This window comes from Nyctereutes procyonoides, unplaced genomic scaffold, assembly GCF_905146905.1.
Source record: "Nyctereutes procyonoides isolate TBG_1078 unplaced genomic scaffold, NYPRO_anot_genome, whole genome shotgun sequence".
NCBI lineage: Eukaryota > Metazoa > Chordata > Mammalia > Carnivora > Canidae > Nyctereutes > Nyctereutes procyonoides.
This window is the reverse complement of record NW_026575139.1, coordinates 28,863,848-28,881,001: the sequence shown is the minus strand read 5'-3', so window position 1 is coordinate 28,881,001 and position 17,154 is coordinate 28,863,848. Positions and strand designations below refer to the sequence as shown.

The 17,154-nt window shown below is 45.6% G+C and overlaps 1 protein-coding gene across 4 annotated transcripts in view; it reads left to right on the top strand.

Moving 5' to 3' along the window:
- The window catches only part of SMOC1 (SPARC related modular calcium binding 1), a 155,080-nt gene that overhangs the window by 87,778 nt on the left and 50,148 nt on the right, over positions 1 to 17,154 (top strand). For all 4 annotated transcript variants that reach the window (XM_055304054.1, XM_055304055.1, XM_055304057.1 and 1 more), the window contains exons 4-5: positions 12,383 to 12,482; positions 14,782 to 14,829. In XM_055304054.1, coding sequence (XP_055160029.1) covers positions 12,383 to 12,482; positions 14,782 to 14,829 — 148 coding nt within the window. The remainder of the gene's footprint in view (positions 1 to 12,382; positions 12,483 to 14,781; positions 14,830 to 17,154) is intronic.

Here is a 17,154-nt window from a genome sequence, read left to right as displayed (position 1 = left end):
GCTATTTCAGAGGTCAGCAAACTGTGACCTGTGAACCGGCCACTTATTTTTTTTTAAGATTTTATTTATTTATTCATGAGATTCAGAGAGAGAGAGAGAGACAGAGAGAGAGAGAGGCAGAGACACAGGGACACAGGCAGAGGGAGAAGTAGGCTCCATGCAGGGAGCCCAACATGGGGCTCGATCCTGGGTCTCCAGGGTCATGCCCTGGGCTGAAGGTGGCACTAAACTGCTGAGCCACCCAGGCTGCCCTGGCCACCTGGGTTTGTTCTTTAAAATAACAGCTTTCAGGGCTCCTGGGTGGTGAAGTTGGTTAAGCAGCCAGCTCTTGATCTCAGCTCAAGTCTTAATATAAGGATCATGAGCTCAAGCCCCGAGTTGGACTTTCCACTGTTTGTGGAGCCTACCTAAAAAAATTTAAAATAGGGGCATCTGGGTGGCTCAGCGGTTGAGCATCTGCCTTCAGCTCAGGTCGTGATCCTGGGATTGAGTCCCACATTGGGCTTCCCATAGGGAGCCTGCTTCTCCCTCTGCCTGTGTCTCTGCCTCTCTCTGTGTGTCTCTCATGAATAAATAAGTAAAATCTTATTTAAAAAAATTAAAATAACAGCTTTCGTGATATAATTCACATTCCATAAAATTTATCCTTTCAAGTGTACAGTTCAGTGGCTTTTAAACATTCAGAGTTGTATGCAGCCAATCTTCCAATCTCGCACCAGAACATTTTCATCACCTAAAAACAAATTCTGTACCCATTCATTGGCAGTCCTGTGAAAGTGAATTTTTAATTTTGTGATGATGGCAGGGACAGGGCCTGATCCTTTCATGTGCAGGAAGAACTCATCTAGCAAGAGGCTCATTTATGTTCTTGCACACAGTAGAAGCCGCCACTCTTCTCTTTTCGATAAGAGAACCGATTACCCTTTGAGTCACCCATTAGGTGCAGAGGAGAGTCAGACGATGTGGATAGACGGAGCCTGCCTTATGTTAGAACACTGTATTCATTATGTTCTGTGCTGACCTGCCTGCCCAACCACTGCTCCATTCGGCTCTTCAATGCTGAATGGCCACGGAGCATCCTCTCCCAGATTGTTTGGCATCATTTGCTTTGCAAACTAGTCACACAAGTCAGACCTGCAAAGGTGATTTCAGGAAGCACAGTTCTGTAATGTGGAGGTGGGGAGGAGACAGAGCTAAAAAGGAACATCCAGACCAGCTTCGTAGCTCAAGCCCAGGCACTGACAAAAAGAACAGTGAGAGGGTGTTGAAGCCTCCCCTCCCCACCTCTCCTGCCCCCCCACCCCAGCCTTCCTTTTCCCACAGGCAGCAGGAAGATCAGAGAGGCAGGTCTCCACCCATCCCTTCCTTCCAGGTCCATCCCCCTGTCGAAGAGCATCAGCAGACACTGCCCAGAGCTCGCACCTTTCATTTCCATTATAGACAAATGTAGGGACTGACTTACCAGGAGCCACGGGGAGCTCAGATGTTCACCTGGGAGCACCCAGACCCTGCATACTTGTTCGGGATCACACAACTTGCAAGTATGGAGTCAGGATTCAGACCTTAGAAGCCTGGCTCTGGTGGTCTTGGTCCTAACCACTACTTTCTACTGCTACTCTAGAGGACATTGCCATCATTTAAAGTGGTTTTGCCAAACTCCAACATATCTAGGAGGGTGACTCAGTTGACTAAGGTCGGGAAATTATGTCACATGAGAAATACTCAGAGGAGCCAGACACATTTGATTTACAGATGAGAAGAACCAACATGTGGGGGGAAAAGAGATGGCCAAAGGGATATGGAGAACTATCTTCAACTCTTTGTGGATGACAATAGCTTTTTACTGAATAGTCCCACAGAGCTGACCCAGGATCACTGAATAAACTGGACAGTGACTCAGATTCTGACTCAAAATAGGGAAGAACTTTTTACAAGCCGAGCAATCCACAAATGGAATGTCTGACTCAGAGAGAACTTACCTTCCCATCCTGGGAACTGATGGGGCATCTGGCAGGGGTGCTGATGGGGAGTGTGGGGGTGGGGGGAGGGATACCACCCTGGGAGGGAGGTTCAACTGATGGCCTCTGGGAGGTGACTTCCACACTTTTTTGGCTTTTATGAGACAGTAGCTAATACTCAGTCGGGTGGGGAGGCACAAGTTGGCTTAGAGCAAACACTTCCTCAGGAACCTTCCAGGCAAAGCCATTAACACACAGGCTTTTAGGGCTAGAGCCACTCTCTTGTGGTTGCACACAACATGCCAGGAGGTGACCCTGCAGGTCAGTCAGCTAAGCTCTTCTGAAAAATTAAAGGGGCAGAAGTTTTGTATTTTGTTTTTTTGTTTTTTTCCCCATCAAGGTAAGGAAAGGTGATAAATAAAAACACAGAAGGAAAGTATGAAGGCAGAAAAATTTCATTAAAAGTGAAGTCAGGTAGGGCAATGAGAAAGAGCACCCAAGCCTGCAGGCTACCCTTGTCTTACCTTTGTTCCCATCACTGACCAGATTTTCACAGTTCTACTCTGAATAAAGCTCCTCCTCAGAAGGGGCTTTATTAATGTGTAGTTTTTTCTTAAAACAAAAAAGCATATTTGATTCAACTATACTAAAATAAACAATTTTTTTAAAGATTATATTTATTCATGAGAGATACAGAGAGAGAGAGAGAGGCACAGACAGAGGCAGAGGGAGAAGCAGGCTCCATGCAGGAAGCCCAACGTGGGACTCGATCCCAGGACTCCAGGATTATGCCCTGGGCCGAAGGCAGGCGCTAAACCTCTGAGCCCAACCAGGGATCCCCCCAAATAAACAATTTTTAAAAGAAAAAAGCATATTTGATATTATCCTCCCAAAAGGAAATAAAAGCCAATAAACAAGAGATGCTGTTTTTGCTACTTACAAAGCCTGGGCCATTCTAGGCACCAGACAGAAGGAATGGAGTTAAGGAAATAAAGTTCTTTGGGTCTCTGAAATTCTAACACTCAGGTTTTTAAAACACCCCTTATTGTGTGTGTTGAGGGAATGGTGTTTAAACTCTTTGAAAAAATATAAAAGATGTTCATCAGATATTTGGAAGAGTGGTCTTAACTGATAATTAAATACTAGTTTGTAGATTTTCACTTTACTCCTAAAAAAGCAGATGTTCAATTTAGAGCAAGGTTGTAGAATCACAGAACTTTTGCATCAAAGGAGACCTCAGAGGTATCTAGTTCATCTTCTCCTTTCTTTCCCCACCTATCCTGTCTCTCAATCCAGAGCTCAGAACCCAAGTCATCTACCTTCTGCTTGATTGCCACCAGAGACGGGAAGCTTACTACCACCAAAGATGACATGGATAATGCATTTTGGGGCAATTTATTGAGAAAGTCCTTCTCTGCCTTGCTTGGAGGGCTATAATTTGCAACCCATGACCCCTGTCCCAGCTATAGGACTTACTAAATGCACAGAAATCTCACCTTCCACAGAAAGATTTGAAGACAGACACCTTTATGCCCTTGTGAAATTCTCTCTTTTAGCCAACAAATACTCCTTTTTACCCTGGCAAAAATCCTTACGTCTATTAGTCATTTCCATATCATTGGGATTTATGTCTCTTTTAACTCTGAATTCAATTTGTCAAGGCTCCTCTTACAGGATGTCCTTCCCAAAACTGGACACAGTATTTCAGAAGTGGTCATAAACAGCCTAGGAAAGAATGACTCTGTCTCTCTTTCTAAACACACCATTTCTAACAAATGTCACGCTGGCAGCTCCGTTACACCAGCAACACATAAAAACATAGTCAACAAAGAGTCCCATATTTAGGAGGATTTGAAATTGTAATATTATCTTCCTTCTCTGCATCTCTCTCCATTAAACTCTAGAGGATGAAGTAAATACTCTAAAAGGAAAATCCCTCATTTCCCAACATAAAGGCTTCCCTAACCTGCCATAAGGCAAGAGACAATGTCTCCAGCCAACAAGAAGAGCAGTGCTTTGAACCTATAGCTCCATCTTCCCTGCAAAGGGAAGGGAAAAGGACAAAAATCAGCTTGTGCTAAGTGTATACACCCCACACCATTTTAGATGCTTTATATATCTTGTCTCATTTGTCTTCTCAATAACCTTCAAGGTGGGCGCCGGTAGCCCTGTATCATAGATAGGCTCAGAGACGTTAAGTGACTATGCCAAAGTCACACAGCTTGTGGCAGAGATTGGTATAACCCCCTGTCGTGTTGACTCCAAAGCCATATTTTTCCTTCTGCATCTTGTTGCTTCTGAGCCAAACCTGACTGAAGATAAGGGGGACACTTGTAGGATAACCTTTTCCAAACTGAGGAAAAAACAGCTCATGCTAGCCAGACCAAAAGAATTACACCATCCTTTCCTTCTTCCTCCTTTCTTCTCACTGCAGTCAAACTCTCTTCCATGTGTGAAGTCACCAAGACTATTGAATGCTGCAATCACTAGATCCATGAATCTGAAGACCACACGTCAGGAAAACAACTGGAATGTAAAAACTTTGAAGTATGGTCACAAGGCTCCTTGTTCCCAAATTCCCATCTAGAAAAGTACTTGTTTCTTGAGCATTTTATGACAAATGCCAGAAAAGGGTGGGGCAGAGGGAGTTTCCTTTAAAGCAGTGGCTCTTGAACTATGGTTCCTGGGCCAGCAGCAACAGCCACTGGGAACTTGTTAGAAATGCAGATTCTCCAACTGATCCCAGGCCTAAAGAATCCAGAAACTCTGTGTTTCTGAAAAGTGTGTTTCCTGAGTCCTCCAGGTGAAAATCTAACGCACACCCAAGAAACCATGTTCTCCTCCAGCTTCTGATGGAAAGAGATGTTCTAGGGAAATGAGTGGCGGTCTCAGATAGCCTGGAAACAATTTCTCAGAGGTCCCATAGGGAATGTGAATAGAAGGAAAGTGGGGCCGCTGGAAATACTGCCCTGAAACAAAGTTATCAGTTGGACCCATAGCAAGATGATGAACTTTCCCCATGCATTAACTTAATCCAGAGTACCTGCTAACTGATCTGGAGCAACTGGCAGATAAGAAAGAAAAAACGTCTTTCACTCCCACTGCCAAAAGAGAGTTAGACAAATATTCACATGCCTTCTGCTTCATAGTTTCCCTTTTTCCCACTGGGAAGTGCTCGTGTGCATGATAGCAGTTATTTCATGACAAGTTTGGGGATTGCTACTAAGAATGCTGGATCAAGCCTGTCCTTTGCATATGGCTCACATTTTCTACTTTACAAAAGAGGCACAAAGAAAGAGCTGGAGGTGGAGGGCGGGGGGTGGGGGAGTGGGGGGGCAGAGATAAAGACACAGAGTGAGAAGGTGCTGTGCCTTGGAGGGGATCCCGGTGAAGGTCCGGGGCAATTCAAGATGGATTTCGTAACAGATACAGAGCTTGAGAAAGCGTTACAAAAAGGTGGTGGGGGTGTGCCGGAGGGAAATTATTTCAGGAGGATTGAGCTAAAATGAGAACCTGATACTGGGCTGGTAAGAAAGTCGGACTTGGGGAAAGCAAGGAAATGCACAGCAAGGCCTTGCACTTCATTATGTTGCTTTTTTCTAAAAGCATGTTTCAGAGAACATTAGCACCACGAACTGCTCTCCACACCAAATGAAGGGAGGGTCCCCCGGTTAAATAAATTTAGGAATCACCGTGAACGGTATCTTCTTCTTAGAGCTAAATCGTTATTTGACTTAAGACTCTGAGAAGTTGTGCAGTCAGATCTTTTGCTTTTATTTAACCCCAAATTTCCAAGGCTTTTTGGCTAGAGAACCCCTTCATCCCCAGTGATTCCTAGTCACACCCCAGAGAACACCAGGAGTATTCACAACCATATCAGCGAGACAGCAGTTAGAAGCAGGGGAGACAGGCCTGGAGGATCTGGGGGCCCTTGGTAGCAAGGAGAACAGAAGTCCAGCAGCAGAGAAACTACTCTGGGGTGTGCGGTCCCACCCCCGCCAAAGAAGCCCCCCAAGAACAGCCAGAGGAAGGCAGGCCAGCCAGGGGGCCATCGCGGAGGCCCCCCCCCCATCCTGTCACCCAAATCGCTCCAGAAACAGCCTCTCACTCAAGCCAGAGGAAGAGACTCTTCCAGCCGCCTCGTTGATTCGAATATTTCTCCCATCTCTCCCTCCAACTCCCCCAAAAGAGTTCCATATGCCAGAGAATTACAAAGCACAAAGAGACCCTGTCCGTTCCCTCAGATGCCAGCACGAGGGGCCATGCCTTTCTCCTCCCCTCGAGGTCTGGGGGACTTCCGGCTGCCAGGACTAGGTACTGTGATCAGGCCACCTCCCAGTTTCTGGACTTGTTTCCTCCTTTGTAAAATGTTCGGGTTAGACTGATGATCGTTAAGGTTGTTGTTGTGGTTCTTGTTTTCCAGCTCCATCAATTCTGAAATTGTATGGCAGTTTGTTGCCAGGGATATGGCAGTATGTTGCCAGCATAGTTCTCTATGCTGCTAGGAACTAGCTGCAACATTTGAACACATAACCTCTGCTTTGTGTGCCTCTCCTATAAAGGATGTGCACACAGTGTGACTCGGGAAGACCCAGAGAGATAATGCCTAGATCCTCAGTGGTGAGCGAAAAGCCTCCGTAAAGTAGAAGAGGTGTTTTCCATTTGGGGCATGGATGCAGTGGGGGCTAGTTGTCTATATGCATAGTCTGTTAGTCTCCTTTGTTTTTCTCACTGCTGTCCTTGTCTCCAGGCCCTGATCTGCTTTATCCTGTGAGCTGGTCTTTGCTCTGCTCCTCTTACTCAACAGTTACTCCACTGCATTTGTTGAGCGTGCTAGCCTCCCACGTTCTTCCAGATGTCCAGGAGTTGGGCTAATGTTGAAGACTAACAGGCTTAAAATAATTTCACATTTGTCTTAATTTGGACAGAGGTTGACCTGAAATATACCATTGGGCTGTTTATGCAAAGGGCTTCTTGCCAAAAATATTTAAGTATATGAGTCAGAGAAGAAATTTGCTTACCAAAAACACACTGTTTTAAAGTACCTTTAGTGATTTTCTGTCTGATTGATGCAAGTGGGATAGTAAAGTCCCCTGCTATTATTATATCACCATCAATTTCTCCCTTTACATCCGTTAATATTTGCTTTAGGTATTTAGGTACTCCAATGTTGGGTGCATAGATATTTGTAATTGTTATATCCTCTTGTTGGGTTGATCCCTTTATCACTATGTAATGTCTTTCTTTGTCTTGTGTTATAGTCTTTGTTTTGTCTGATATTAGTGTTGCTACCCCGGCTTCTTTTTTTCACTTCCATTTGCATGGTAAAAATTTTTCCATTCCCTCACTTTCAGTCCATTTGTGTCTTTAGATCTGAGATGCGTCTCTCAGGCAGCATTTAGATGGGTTTTGTTTTTTTAATCCATTCAGTCACCCTGTGTCTTTTGATTGGAGCATTTAAGTGATTTACATTTAAAATAATTATGATAGGGATGTATTTATCGACATTTTTTCCATTGTTTTCTGGTTGTTTTGTGCTTTTCTCTGTTCCTTTCTTTTCTCTTTCTTTGTGTTTAATGAGTTTCTGTGGCGTTATGCTTGGCTTTCTTTCTCTTTCTTATTTGTGCATATCAATTATAGGTTTCAAGTTTATGGTTGCTGTTCATATACAACACGTTTGGTGTATAAAAGCCTATATCAAGTATGCCAGTTATATTCAACAGTCTAGTTAAGGAGGGGGTAACTTCACTTAGGTTGATGGACAAACACTTTTTGTCTCTGAAGGAAGACCCATCAGTTGACATTTCAGCTTTCCCAGGAAGCTCCAGAGAGGAAAAGGAGCAAATTCCATGGTTTGTATCTATACCTTTGGGCCTGGAACAACCCTGAGCTTTGAGAACTGCATAGTGAGATACTAGCAATGGCTAATTACCCTTTTAACTTCTCTTGGCCCACGATTTTCCCATATATTAAACGTGAAAGTTTATTAATTTGAGGCTGAGGTGGGGAGAGGTAGAACAAAGGGGATTATGTATTAACTTAAAATGTTAAATACGTTTTCAAGGTTGGAAGCCAAACTAGATAGAATGTACATATTGAACATGTGCATATAAACCATCAATTCTGGACAGCCCAGGTGGCTCAGCCTTTGGCCCAGGGCGTGATCCTGGAGCCCTGGGATCGAGTCTCGCACGTCGGACTCCCTGCATGGAGCCTGCTTCTCCCTCTGCCTGTGTCTCTGCCTCTCTCTCTCTCTCTGTCTCTCTCGTAAATAAATAAAATCTTAAAAAAAGAAATCAATTCTATCAAATTTACAGCCTGACTGCTTTTCTTTACTTCTCTCCTCCGACAGTAATTGAACTGTTTCTGTATGAAAACAAAATTTCCTTTCTCCCATTAACTTTTTCAGACTTTTTGCTGAGTTTAGACTGTCCCTTCCCCTGGGACTGGTCAGAATAGGATGTTCTTTGGTTTCCATCAGAGAATCTGGCTGTGCCCTTTTTGAGTGTACAGATAGTTTGCTCAAAAATAACATGATGATAATAAAAAGAAATTGCTAAGCTTAACCGGGCACTTACCATGTGAGCTCAGCGCTTTATTTATATTATCTAATTTAATCCTCTCAACAACTGAGTGAGTATAATTATCTTCAGGTTTTTTTTTTTTAAGATTTTATTTATTTATTTTTAAAGAGAGATAGTGCAAGCAGGGGGAAGGGCAGAGAGAGAGAGGGAAAGATAGAATCTTAAGCAACTTTATGCTGAGCACAGAACCTGATGCGGTGCTCGATCTCATGACCCTGAGATCAGGACCTAAGCCAAAACCAAGAGGTGGATTCTTAGCCAGTTGAGCCACACAGGCACCCCATAATTATCTCGTTTTTAAGAAGACACAGACAGTCTGAGGCTTGCTTTAAGAACCTTTCCAAGGTTGCAGAGGGTTGGAAAGATAAATGATAACTTACTTCAGTGGTGGAGCTAGTTAGTTAATGAGCTGCAGTCAGACTCCATGATGCTTGCTTTCTCTCTGCACGTAACTTCTTTTTCTTCAAGAAGACATCTTGAAAACTCCCCAGGACAACTTACAAACAACTTCTTGATTGAGAATCATGGGTGAATAACTTGGGGCTCCTTTGGCAAAGGGAAGTGACCTTGCTGGTCACCTCTTGAGTTCCTGCAGCCTGAGACCTTACCTGGGTCCTCTGTGTGCCTGTTACTGCATGCCCAAGGCCTCAGAGGAGCATGGCAGTGATTCCTCCATTCAATTCCAGTTCTCTAGGATATTTGGAAGCACCTCCCGGCCTGAGGATTTTATAGTCTGGAGTCTATTCTTTGGAGCCTGGTCCGAGGAAAATGCTGAGAGCCCTGGGGGAAAAGGGACTGCGTTTGGGCCCATGGGCCTGGCTGGGGGTTGGGAGGCCACATCCACATGCCTGTAGGGATACAATGGGCACACTCAGTGAGCATGTGGCCCTGGGGACCTGCTTAGCCCGGAGGTCAGATTATATCCCCTTAAACAAAGCCTCGGGTTTAGCCTCCTACTCATGCATTTAGTTCGCTCCTCAGTAGCTTTGGCCAGGACTCTGCATGCCTGAAAGGAGGGGGCTTTTGTCCAGCCATTCTCCCCAGCCTGTGTGACCCCAGCACCCAGTCCCAGCAGGCGGCACTGGGCCAGAGGCACTGCTTCCAGTATTGGACTTGGGGGGTGGAGTCCTCATGGAGAGGGAAGCTGGCCCTGGCCATGGGAGCACGCGTCAGTGTGGCCGTCTAGCCCTGGGGACTGGTTTCCCCATAGGTGATTATTGGCCAGGGAGGAGAAAGCAGCCAGCCAGGCCCCATTAAAATGACGCCACTGGCAAGGAATTATCTAGGAACTATCCCCTGCAGGACTGACAGGATTTGAAGGGGTGAACTCCCAAGTTTCCAGCAGCATTGCCCACCCAAGCCTCTGGACGTTATTAGGGGAGCTCTGGCTCAAGAGGAGGCCGGCTTGCCAGGTGTCTCTGACACAGCTGAGAGCAATCATCGCCGTGGCCACCTTGTACCCAGCCATCTGCCGTGCCAAGCACTGGACTCACACTATTTTCCTTGCCGGGCCCTCCGGCTTTGGCATTGTCCTTCCCCCCTCCCCTTTTTTTTTTAATTCATGAGAGGCACAGAGAGGCAGACACATAGGTGGAGGGAGAAGCAGTTTCCCTAAATGGAGCCTGATGCAAGACTTGACCCCAGGACCCTGGGATCACGACCTGAGCCAGAGGCAGGTGCTCAACCACTGAGCCACTCAGGCATCCCTGTCCTCCTCATTTTATAGACGGGGCTCAAAGGGCTAAGCAACATGCCTAATTTGTAACTGACTGGACCCAGATTCAAAGCCAGGTCTGTCTGGGTTTCTTCCATTTCATCATTAGGCTTTCTCAGAAGGTAGCACTGACTCAACCCAAGATACTGATCTTGGGTGAGCATCTGTGGGAGCAACCACAGCCATCAGGTTTATGGATGTCTCCAGGAGATGAAGTGGGAATGAACCTTGGTACTGGAGCAAAGGCAATGAATGTAGTTTCTCTACAGACAGTGGAGGTAAATGCCTCATTTATACCCAGTTATTAGACTGGTAGGAACAAGATGCCCCCCATCTCATTCTTATCCTGATTTCTATGGGTTGGTATGGAGTAAAACAACTGGTCTTGGGGAAGGCTACAGCTTTTGGTACTTACATGAAAGCAGAAGGCATTCTGTAGCTTTTTTGCCTTTCTGGTAATTTCTGGATTTCATCCAAGCCATTAGATCTCTCTTGTCTATATACCCCTATATACTTCACCAGTCAATTTGTATGCTATTACTATCTGTACCTGATTCCAGTATGTCCTTGATCCCAAGAGGCACTTTTTTTTTCACATGTTAATATCTTTGCATTTGGCACCCATGCTGTCATTGAGGTCCATGTTCAATGTGGTGGGGCTGTTTAAATTGATGCTACATTTTTAGAATTGAAGGGGACCAAGAATTGAGGGAATTTGATAATTAAGGACTTATTCAACTCATCATATGCCTGCAGTAAATGTCAAGCATTCTGCTAGATGCTTAGGAGATAAAAATAACCAGTATGCAGTCCCTTGCCTTAGGAGGGTCACAATCTTGGTGAGCAGATAAGGTTTCTGAATTAAGGGAGCCAGGGTGTATGGAGGGTCAGGAAAAGAGAAGGCGGGGAGACTGGGACCTGCTTTGCAGAGAATGTGTATCATGAAGAGAGTGGGAATACAAAGGGATTAGGAGGGGGTTGGGGATGATTTGTGGAATGGTATCCTGGACCACTGAATAGTTAGAGCAAATAAATGTTCAGAATCATGAAATCCTAGGCTGTGTTTGTGGGCTTCAAAGGGCTCACTGTGGTTTCATTGGAGGGTGTATATGGAGACATGGGTGTAAAATGAGGCTGTGGAGATAGGCAGGGGGCAGATCACAGGAGACCTTGAGCTCCACATAAATGAGCTTAATCTCTATCCTGAGTCCAATGGGAAATCATGGAGTGGTTTTCAGCAGGGGAGTGATGCCCTGATTTGTGTTTAGGAACTCCATGTTGGGAAATGGGCAAGAACGGGGTGGGGTGGGGTGGGGTGAGAGGAGGTGGACAGAGTGATAGTTGATGGAAGAGAGACAAGAGCTATCTTGAATGAAGCAAAAGCCTCATTTTTGTTTACTATTCCCAGACAGGGTGGACCTAGTTATGGAGGCTTGAGTATGATCACACAGGGGTGCAGCAGGGCATCCAGAACTAGACCTGCAGGGTCAAGTGACTTTGTTCTTACCTTAACCCTGTCATCTAGTGGGCAACTGCTAGTATGTGCCCTTGTCTTGGGAGAGCGACCTGATCAATAGGCAGGCCGATTAAATGACCCGATGCTGGGAGAAGCTAGAAAAAAGAAGAAGAGAAAAGCTCACCACTTGTAATTGCTTGTTTAAAAAGGGTCATTTCAGCCTGCAATGGTGACATTCCAACTTATACTTGCCAAATTAGTTCACTAATCAGAATTTTTTACAGTTGGATGGGAATGTATGCCTGTGCTCTGGGGGTGGGGTGGTGGGGTGGGGCAGTGGGGGGGATGTGCAGGTCTTGGTGAGAACCATCCCAGGAAAAACAAAGTGGATGTATCTAGGTATGATATAAGATATTCAGCATCAAAAAAAGCCATAAGAAAGAAGTAGGTAGATTGCTGTGGTTGGGGCTGGGGGTCACACAGAAGACGCATAATCCATGTTGTCAACTAACTGGCCCACCTGCAGGAAACAATGGGGATAGATGCTGGGTGAGAGGTGGAAAGAGCTCCCCCACCGCAGTGGCAGTGCTTTGGAAGGGGTGGGAGATGACTGTTGTTGTGGTGACCCAAGACTTACGATTCTCTTCCCCTCCCCCACTTCCCTGAACAGGTACAGTGCCATACTTACACAGGGTACTGCTGGTGTGTCACCCCAGATGGGAAGCCCATCAGTGGCTCTTCTGTGCAGAATAAAACTCCTGTATGTTCAGGTACCGTAGGGAGGGGCGGGAAGAAAGAGTTGGAGAGAGACCCCTTAGCTGGTCTCCTGTATTTCATGGGGGAAGCTTGGAAAAAAATGGTTGAAAGATGAGTGGTGGTGATGAGCCCCCTTTCAGGTCAGAGAGGATTCCACTCCAACACACTTGGTCTGTAGTCAGCTGGGCAATAGGGTCAATATATGCCTATTGTGTATATATTTCTTTATTTTGAGTTTAGGTTTCTGGTTCAGTGCTCTCTTCCCAAGCATCGGCTATAATCCCTAGAAAATGGCATATAAGTTTTTAGCTTGGGTGCTCTGGTTGCTAGTGGCCTTGGGAGCACTTTATTGAGATAGATTTTTTTTTTAAGATTTTATTTATTCATGACAGACAGAGAGAAAGGCAGAGACACAGGCAGAGGGAGAAGCAGGCTCCATTCAGGGAGCCCGACGTGGGACTCGATCCCAGGTCTCCAGGATCATGCCCAGGGCTAAAGGCGGCGCTAAACCGCTGGGCCACGGGGGCTGCCCTTGAGATAGATTTTAAGACTGGATGGGAGTTCAGCACTGAAGCCTGAATGATCAACTAGTGATGTCTGTCATGGGCACATGAGAGGAGAGTGGTGGCCTGTATGCCATATATTTGCTCCTCCTTCCCCAAACAATGTAATGTAGAGTAATGGAAAACTTTATCACAGTGGCCCTCAAATCTGGCTGCTGTCAGCAGTGCCTGGGGAATTAAAGAGCCCAGGTGTGAAGGCTCCTCCATGTATAGTCTGATCCAGTAGGTCTGGAGTGAGACCTGGAATACACATGTTTGTAAAGCTTCTCAGATGGTCTTGATGACTAGACAAGCTAGGGAATCATTGTTTCATGGTGACCAACTATATTAGTCCATAGCAAAATTAAGTCCTTTCTGTTTCCAACTCTATGGGCATAGATAAATTTTGCTCTTAGGTCAACCTCACGGTATTGTGGATTTGGGGTTTATGCAAGCCCCATACTTTCTATTTCCATTCAGATGGTAGGAGACTTGGGAGTCACTCCCTTAATTCACTGTGTGGCTCAGCTCTCATTTAAGAAAGCCCACCCAGCCACCAGCTGCTTCATATTTCTTCATATCTGTGTGTATGAGGTTTTATTTATTTACTTATCTTTAATTTTTAAGTGTAAGCAAAGTAGAAAGCATTATTCTAAAACCTATGGGAAATACCGAGGGCTAGCAATCCTGCTATCCTAACATTTTTCTTTTTCACAAGATTTATTCATTTTTCTACTTGCCTTCTATATAAAGGGAATGGTAAGAAAGAGCAGTAAGTATCTACATTAGGAAACCAAGATTTGCAGGCCAAAATGGAAAGTTTACTTTATTTGTGGTTTACATGGAAACTGGAAACCTTAATTGGGGTTGGTGTGGGGAGGAGCAGGCATGAGCCCTCCTTGCAAATGACCTGGAAAGTTTCATTTAAAGCAAACAAATGCACTAGAAACAAGCCATGCGGGGTGATATAATTGAATTCTCACAAAACTAATATATGGAGAAGGGGTATGATGTGAAATGAGAAAATAGAGATTCGTTTTTTCTCTTGGTGGTGGGAACCTCCACAGATGTCCTTATGCGGATGTGCTGGCTCTTCCCTGCATGTGTGGGCTTCCTGGAGAAGACAGGTGCCACAGGGTCAGGACTGCAGGATGGGTGCACATGGCATCCTAGCATACATAGGGCAAAGCATTTGGCCAAACACACACACTACCCCCTCCTTGAGGAATAGGCTGCGTCTAGAAAATTGTTTCCATGCCTCAGACTATTTTGGCCCATTCAGTACAATTGGGCCAACAATTTTCTACTTAATGCAGATGGAAAATCACCGATTTCCTGCCCTAACCAGCAAGGCATGTCAATCATTGCGTTTGCAATAAGAGGGACTTCTTTTCAGTTGGCCCTACTGAGTGGATATGGCTCAGAACATGGAGGTGGTGGGAAGTGGGGGAGATGGGGCATGGAGGTGAGGACAGTTACTGGAATGTTCATTGAGAGGGTTATATAGATAGGAAGTTTTGTGAAACTCTGGTCAAGACTTGTGCCTGGAAATCATGGTTCATCTCACCAGGACTGTGATATCAGTGACACTGATGTTAAACACACCCCACTCGTGCATGTATGTACTTTGTATATAATGTCCCTAGATGTGTATACAGGATATGTATATACATAACCATATTTTCATAACATCAGGCTTTGCCAGCCCTTTGAAAGAAACCAACCACGACACATTCTGAATGTCTGTGTTTTTGTTTCCCTTTTACCCAAGGTTCAGTCACCGACAAGCCCTTGAGCCAGGGTAACTCAGGAAGGAAAGGTGAGTAGAGTTTTATGCTCTATCCAAATGTTTGCTTCCAAAGCCAGTCCAAGAAGAGCTCTAGACAAGATGGAAGGAGCCGGGGTGGGAGCTAAAAGTCCCCCACAGAAAATCTCCATTTGTATTCTGGGTTTCTTCCTAGAAGCACCGGAGGAGGTAAGTAAGGCTCATAGGGTGGTGGGGGCTAAGCGCCCAGAATTTCCGAGACAGGTGAGTGAGCACAGAGTACATATAGAGCTGGCTCTCAGGGACCCTGAGAATCTTGGTTCCTGGCCAGTTCAATCAGTCAGCTACCAGGTGGCCAGCATGAAACCAAAAAGGATGATGAAGGTAGGCATGTCCAAGTCTGCCTGGACCTTCTTATTTTGGAAACCTGTTTGAACATTTTTTCCCCCTCACTGATTCTCCTTAGTAATTGTTTCGGCACATCCAGATTTTTCTTCACTCAGACTGACCTGGCTTCACAGGCTTGCAAACTGTGCAGCTGTTTGTCTTGGAATTCATAGTCATTCTATCTCTAAACTTGTGTTTTGTTAAGTAAAGTCCAGTGGGACAGTGAAGCGTGCATGTGCACATCTTTGTCACCCTGTTGGCCTATCGTTTCTGTGATGAGTGCTATGGGGGCTTCTGCGGTATGCTAAACATTTGAATCCTTCTTTACCTAGAACAATGTGCCATAGGAAATTTTAGAACACCGTAACAAGGCAAGAGAGAGACCATGGAAGAGAAGATGAAATGTTATAGTTTGGTGCCCTTAATGGCACTATTTTCCTGCTTTTTGAACAAAGGGCCTTGCATTTTCATTTTGCACCAGGCCCTACAAATTATGTGGCTAACCTCAATTAAGGCATTTGTCTGAGTGATGTTTAGTGGAGCAGCCAACATGAGGAATAGGTCCCTGGGATATGCTAACCATAATTTCCATTGTGGAGGACACTAAGCTCCACTGCCACTTACCTCCTGGACAACAGAGAGAGAGAGAGAGAGAGAGAGAGAGAGAGAGGCAGAGAGAGAGAGAGAGAGAGAGGGAGAGAGAGAGAGAGTGTGTGTGGTTGTGTGTGGTCGTGTGTGTGTGTGTGTGTGTGTGTGCGCGCGTGCGCTGGTAGCTGCAGGAGGAACAAGTATCAATTTCATTGCATGTGCAAGTACTCCAGAATCCTCATTTTGGGCTCTTGGGTAAATCCCAGCCAGGAGATGGTAGCTGAGTTTGAGGCTTTGTACCTGAATCTGGGTCTTGGGAACTCCATATTCTTAAATGTCCACATGGAGAGTCCTTTATAGGATCCAGTGTGAGGCGCATAGGCTTGTCTTGCACATGTGGTCACATGGAAACTGAGGTGAGGCCCTGCCCCCTGCACTGCATGCTTATTCCACAGGAATGGGAATAGGAGGCCAAATCACCTGGCCTGAATGCAGGAAACAAGACTCTGGAGAATCTGCTGCCCCTAACACACATGCTCCAAGAGGACGTGGAAATGGAGCATCGTGATCCCACTAGAAACATGAACCCCACTAGAACATGGACCAGTGTGCCATCCCGCAAGCAGGAAGGCATAAGTGGGCAAAAAGAAGGGAGCAAATGCCTCCTCAGGTCCTTCCCAGAACAGGAAAGGCAGTCATGAGTGTTGGTGGTTACCTTCTAGGTGGGACAATGGGAGAGAGGCATGAATGTTTCTTCCTGCAAATACCTGAACTCATCAAGACTGTATGGTATTTGTGTCTGTCTACAATTTACTGGAGTTGCAGTTTTTACTTGTCACAACCGAAGACTTGAGGATCATCGCCTTTTTTCCAGTGCATGAGATTGTGGTGGTAGAGAAAACAATTGGTAATCATGCAAAACTGACAATACAGATTTTCCCTGCCAAAGCAAACTAAAAGGTGAACCATGGTATTTTAGATCTTAATCTGTACAGAGAAGTACTTTCGGGGTTTATGTGGCTTTGCACCCTGTGGACAACAAAAGAAATAGACCTGTGGCCACTGTGGGCTCCTACTGACCAATTGGGAGAGAACGGGGACACCTGATTTCTCTAGGGAAGGTGCAAGGAATAGAGGGGTAGAGTCGGAAGCCTCATCTCAGAGATTAGTTGTTCAGTCTGCAGCAGTTTGCTCCCCTACTCCAGATGGGCTCCTCCCTCCCAGATGGTTCTGTGGAGGCTTCCTCTTTGGTGCTGCGGCCTGGTGGGGGATGTCAGGGCTCACTCGCCTCTGGAGACTTGACTTTTGCCCAGAGCTTCTCCTTCCTTCTACTTCGGAGGATCAGCATAGGTGCTAATCCTCTTCTCTTTGTCTGCCACGGGCAGTGCAGAGAAAAGCAGGCTC